A 5,905-nucleotide genomic window follows, 5' to 3' on the forward strand; every position below is an offset into this window, starting at 1 on the left:
GTGGAAGCATGAAGCATCCTGGGGTAGTGTAGATTCTAAATTGTTCAAATCATGACCCCCAGGGGTAGGGTGTGGTCACAATTGGTATTACAAAGAGGGGAAATCTGTTAAAGAACAGCATGTCCAAAGTTTTTCAGGTGAGCAATGTGGCCCTTGGGCCTCTTGTTTTTATTTGCATCGGGTTCGGCATTTTAAAAATACAGTGACCTATGTCCGAAGGTTTTCTTTTCCGTTTCACGTGTGTAAACATTCGTTTCGTTATGTTTAGTAACAGGATGGGCACTTAGCACCCCCAGAGGAACACATGCAGCGGAGAGATGGCAGGGGGGACTTTTGAGGACATCACGGCCGTGCAGCAGATGATTTCATCTTGCACGGGCGCCATCCTCACCTCTCTTCTTGGTAAGATTTTCAGATTGCGTAAGCCACTGCATATCAGCTTGAACATGTTGAAATGGACATCATTTTATCACCTTATAACGATTTTTAAAAATATATTTTCAAAATTGTTTTATCATGTCCGTTTATAAGAAGGCATTATAAGAAATTTCTCATACATTAATTTGCAAAAAAAAAAAGAAAATGATTTGGGTCAAAGCAGTATACTTTATGCACGCTTGTATAACTGGGACCTGTATAACTAAGTCTTAAAGATAAATTGCTAAATGTTCCACCTTTAACGTTGCATTCTGGAGATCAATGTTCAGCCTAAAATAAAAACACTTACAGTACATGTAGTTAATGAATGGAGAGAAAAAAGGCCTGGATAACAATGCCTTTTCCCCTTAAAAATTAAACCATCCAAAAATGAATGCTGAAATCAATAAGGTTCAATTTATTATTGATATAGATCTCTAAAATTAATATCAGTTGTGCTTAGTAAATTAGTAGTACACTTTTATTTACAAGTGTTTGAATTTGTTGAGTAATTTTGCAGTGACGCCTTTTGATGTTGTGAAAATCCGGCTTCAATCCCAGAAAGTGCCGCTGGTGAAAGGGAAATGCTTTTTATACTGCAATGGATTAATGGATCATCTGTGTACATGTCTTAACGGGGGCAACAATGGTTATTGGTATAAACGAAAAGTGCCTGGTCCCTACAAAGGCACAGTGGTAGGTCCTACTTAGTGTAATATAAAGTACTTCTTGCAGAACTCAGATCAGTGCACTAAAAGTAATACCCCCCTGGTATATAAAAACTCAGGTAAATTTCACATAATAAGGATTTATTAAGAGAATCTTTTTCCAAGGATCATTTTAGACTAGAAATTATAATGACACAGTTTGACCATCCTGGCAATGTAAGATCCTTCAGTGGTGATAGTGCCACATCATTGATACTTGTATACTGTAGATCACTAAATTTTCGCGACACCTTATTTTCGCGAGATAGTCATTGACTCTTGATTAGCGAGACAAAATTTTCGCAAATTGTGGTTATTGCTCTATATAATCTTAAGGAATACTATTATATGGGAGAATAAAATTTTCGCGAGCACACTGTTTCACGTAATTACGCGAAAATAAAGTTCTCGCGAATAAAAAGTGATTTACAGTAGTATAGACGTTTGGGCTTTAAATGCCATGAAGGTCTGGATAGCTCAGTGGTAAGAGCACCTGACTAGTAATACAGGGGTCTCAGGTTTGATCCTGATCCACCCATATGTTTCTTCATGCATTTCTCCTTTCTTACAATAGTCATGCAACTGATTCTTCCTGCCCCCAATATTTTTTAGAAAATAATGTAAATGCATGCAGCAGGACATCTAGAATGAACATAATGATTGAAACACATTGGTAAGAATGTGTTTTAAAAGGAAAAGCAATTGCAAATTTACATGTATAAAGGTATATTGATATATTTCAGTATATTGTTGATATTTTAGGATGCGATGATGCAGATTACCAGACACGAGGGATTGAGATCACTGTGGAGTGGACTGCCTCCCACATTGTGAGTTTTAACATTTAAAGACTTGAAATTACTTTGTGTATCAGAAATGTAGCCAAGAAATTCAGATGGATAGATAGAAAAACATGCTAGATTTTTGTTATATTTTTAAGTACTGTAGATCACTAAATTTTCGCGACACCTTATTTTTGCGAGATAGTCTTTGACTTTTGATTAGCGAGACAAAATTTTCGCGAATTGTGGTTATTGCTCTATATAATCTTAAAGAATACTATTATACGCGAGAATTAAATTTTCGCGAGCACACTGTCTTGCGTAATTACTCGAAAATAAAGTTCTCGCGAATAAAAAGTGATGTACAGTAATCTTCAAAGCTCAGTGCACTCAGTTATTTCTCAGATAAAAATGTGACTAATATTTTGCCATTTTTACTTCCAGAGTTATGGCTGTACCTGCCACAGTGGTTTATTTCTCCTGTTACGAACATTTTAGGAATTTATTTGGTTACTCGGCAGGTCTAACAGAAAATGACTGGTGGAAACCCATAATGGCTGGAGCTAGTGCTCGAAGTGAGTTCCTTATATCTCCTTACCCAGGATTTAATCTAGCCTGCAGGTCTGGAAGATGGACCCACTATTAGCTGAAAATTTACAATCCCCCAAAATATTTTTAAAAAAGACTGTTGAAGTACTTTTTTCCGCATTGTACCTGTATTAATCTACGCTATGTACGCGGTCACATTTTCCGCAGATATTTGTCCCATCATACTTAAAATGCATATAAGGCTTTTAGTGAGAGTCTAAATTTTAATTTTCTAAATCTGTGTAATTTTCTACCTGCGAAACAGAAATAGTGAATTCGCAGAATTATGACCCCATGGAAAGAAGTACCGTACATTTACAGTATTACAATATTAAAACACGAAAATACCTTATTTTTTACTATATACTTTGCAGCAATCTATAACGTTATGTTATAAAAAAAAATTCCACATCTCCCATGCATGTAATCATCAAGCACTAGTCAAGGAGAATTTTGATAACAGAAAATGGCATGTCAAATTAGAGAGAAATTAATGAGTTTAGTGTGAGGAGCTAACTTGAATAGCATTGCTGATCAAGCAGATTTTATCTTTTATAATATCTCTTTGGAATTGGGCAAAGGAATCAACATCTTATTACTTGTGTTGGATGAATTGTTTTTGTTGGCTAGCCTAACTATCAAAATAAATATTGTGTAAAGTAATTAAAACTAATTTGATATTTTACAAAATAATTCCAATTAATTAACTGGATGGAAGGGGGTGTATTGGAATCGGCATGTCCATCTGGTTCTATGAATTGCAGCTTAAGCAGGCCTACTCCCAGATCAGTATTTAACTCAATATGTGAATATTTTTGACTTTGAGATAATAAGCAATTTTATAAATGCTAAACTTTGTTTAGTATTATAAATTTATCACCCTAGTTCCCTTGGGAGGGAGATCAACAATATTTATTCAGAATACTGATTAATAGATTGGGCAACAGGCAAACTGTCTATAAATACCCTCTCTATACAAGTCAAGGTAACAAATACAATGAACTGAGTTAATGTTTATAATACAATACAGGTAAAGACACACTCTCACACACATCCTTACACACACCCTCCCTCACTCAAACACAACCTGACTTGCACAGATCCAAATCAAAAATAACATATAAACAAATAATTATACATGTATAAAGAACATTCAGCATAAAAAATATGTATCCAGGTAAAATGTATTAAAAAAAACGTTTTGTTAACCTGACAATTTTCATGTACATAATTTGTAATGTTTGTAAGTTTGTTTGATAGTAAAACTCCAGACTCCCAGATCCCATGTAAAAATACCTTAAACTCAAAAGGTAAACCAAGTGCACTCTTTGTACTATTCATAAAAAAGTATTAATTATCATCATAATGGTTATCACACATAGGACAAGATGCATCAGCTATTATGTAATGATTTTTTAAGTGTGTTAAGGTTAATTACTAGCTTTATAATGTAGTTGACAATGAAGTGTATTCTCTTTTCTGTTACCATAGTTGAAATATTTACTGCTAAGTGGTCGTTCAAATTGTTTTTATTTTCAAAAAGAACAAAACTATCATAGTATTTCTAAAATACAGTTCTACATAATGGTAGTGAAATATTACTTTGATCTGATCTCAGATTGTAAGAGTGCTACACTGGTTAGAGAAGCTGTAATAATTTGCGAAGATAATCTGGGGCAATACCATGGAAAATTTTATGAAATAATATCAGTTTATGATTTTTTTTCTCTGATATAATGGCTCCCAACCGAGTTCTTCGTATAAAAAATATCTTGAGGAATTTACTCTTAGACCATTAATAATTCTTGCAGCTTTTACTTGGACCTTTTCTAACAATTCTGCTTAGTGTATTCTAAAACACCGGCATTGATAAAAACTCAGAGTATTTGATAGGGAGAAAGGGGACACTATACTGTGAGTACATTAACACAGTTATAATTTTTTGCAGCATTAGCAGTGTTTGCTATCAGCCCTCTGGAGATGGTCAGGACTAAGATGCAGTCTGAGCAGCTGAATTATAGTCAGGTTCTGACAGCAGTACAGCATACCGTGAGGGAGGGGGGCGTGGTCAAGTCCATGTACCGGGGTCTCACTCCCACACTCCTCAGGGATGTACCATTCTCAGGTAAAAAAAAGTCAACATTTTTAAAGATAAATTCCCTGTAGATTGCAATATTTAATTTTTAAAAAATTGTGGAAAAATAATAACAATAAATATTTTCTTTTTGAAAATAGAAATATTTTTTGTCTTTTAAAGAGGTCAAGTAGACTTCTAACATACAATACACGGTTTTTACGATCTTTGCAATTATGAGATTCGAAATGCTAATTAAACTGCCTATTTCAGCTTTTTACTGGTTTGGATATGAGGGGATGAAGTCAGTCATTTTACAGAAGTCCCTATCACATAAGATGACCACTGTGGAGAGTTTCTGTTGTGGAGCTGTCTCAGGAGGGGTAGGTGGAAAAACACAAAATACTGTTAATGTGTTATATTTAGCATGTATGTTATTTGATGGATAATGTTTTTTAGCAAGTAAGCCTAGGTATTATTTAGCGCATTTCTTTATGTGTCAATTTTGTGTATATGTGCAAGACATTTAGCAATGTACTTAAATTAGCAGAAGTTATCTCCACCAAAAAGAATACACAGTCAAATGTATTATGTTTACAGTGATATACATGCTGACATGTTTTTGTTGACTATTTTATGAACAAATGTCTTAAAGTACATAATCTTTTTTTCTATTGTTTTGATTTTTAAAATTTCATTAATCTTTTCTTACAGATTGCTGCAATTTTAACTTTGCCTTTCGATGTAATCAAAACCCATCGTCAGATTACTATTGGCGAAAGACGAATTAGAGGTAATGAACATGTCTGGAGTCAGTTTAATTAAGCCTCTTATTGCCTGAAAATTCTCAGTGATTGACTTATTACAAAATTTTATTTTTTTAAAATCCTGTCAAAGCAATATGTTAAATGACAGCTATACAACCTACAGTTGAACTACTTCAATATCTCAGATACTGATATCTTGAATATCATGGATATGTCAAAGTCATATGGAAGTCCCAACCACTTATTCTTTAAATATTTAACCCTTGATATCTAAGATACTTCGATACCTCTCAGTTTTTCATCAAATTTGAGAAAATGAGGTTTGACTGTATGACTACTGTTTTGTGTATTTTTGCATTGCCAAATTAAAAGAAAAGAAATATCTATAAAACAATCCAAAATTTAATAACTAACAGGTTATTTCTGTGTTAAGATAAAATAGTTCAGTTAATACAAAATAATTTTTTTTTCTCATCTGTAATAAATTTTAAGAATGCTTACAATAATGGTTTTGTGAAAGGAAAAAATTATTTTTTTGTCTTATTGCTTACAACAAGCCATTAACAAATG

At 33.5% G+C, this 5,905-nt stretch overlaps 1 protein-coding gene across 2 annotated transcripts; it reads left to right on the plus strand.

The window, feature by feature from the left end:
* Positions 1–187: 187 nt before the first annotated feature.
* On the plus strand, positions 188–5,505 carry LOC134260210 (probable mitochondrial glutathione transporter SLC25A40). 2 transcript variants are annotated; one of them, XM_062742794.1, is made up of 7 exons: positions 188–402; positions 938–1,113; positions 1,887–1,954; positions 2,351–2,481; positions 4,443–4,619; positions 4,842–4,951; positions 5,283–5,408. In XM_062742794.1, exons 1-7 carry the CDS (start codon positions 318–320, stop codon positions 5,391–5,393), a joined length of 858 nt encoding a protein of 285 aa, XP_062598778.1. In that variant the 5' UTR covers positions 188–317; the 3' UTR covers positions 5,394–5,408. The 2 variants fall into 2 exon arrangements, with proteins under 2 accessions (XP_062598778.1, XP_062598779.1); XM_062742795.1 differs by having other exon boundaries at positions 298–402; positions 927–1,113; positions 5,283–5,505.
* Positions 5,506–5,905: the final 400 nt, after the last annotated feature.

Source organism: Saccostrea cucullata, unplaced genomic scaffold (assembly GCF_032062105.1).
Source record: "Saccostrea cucullata isolate Sc308-1 unplaced genomic scaffold, CSIRO_AGI_Scuc_v1 ctg12739, whole genome shotgun sequence".
Classification (NCBI taxonomy): domain Eukaryota; kingdom Metazoa; phylum Mollusca; class Bivalvia; order Ostreida; family Ostreidae; genus Saccostrea; species Saccostrea cuccullata.

Coding starts and splice junctions, on each gene's coding strand:
- LOC134260210 (XM_062742794.1), top strand. CDS start 318: ATGGCAGGGGGGACTTTTGAGGACATCACGGCCGTGCAGCAGATGATT. Junction 403..937: donor CATCCTCACCTCTCTTCTTG/GTAAGATTTTCA, acceptor GTAATTTTGCAG/TGACGCCTTTTGATGTTGTG. Junction 1,955..2,350: donor AGTGGACTGCCTCCCACATT/GTGAGTTTTAAC, acceptor TTTTACTTCCAG/AGTTATGGCTGTACCTGCCA.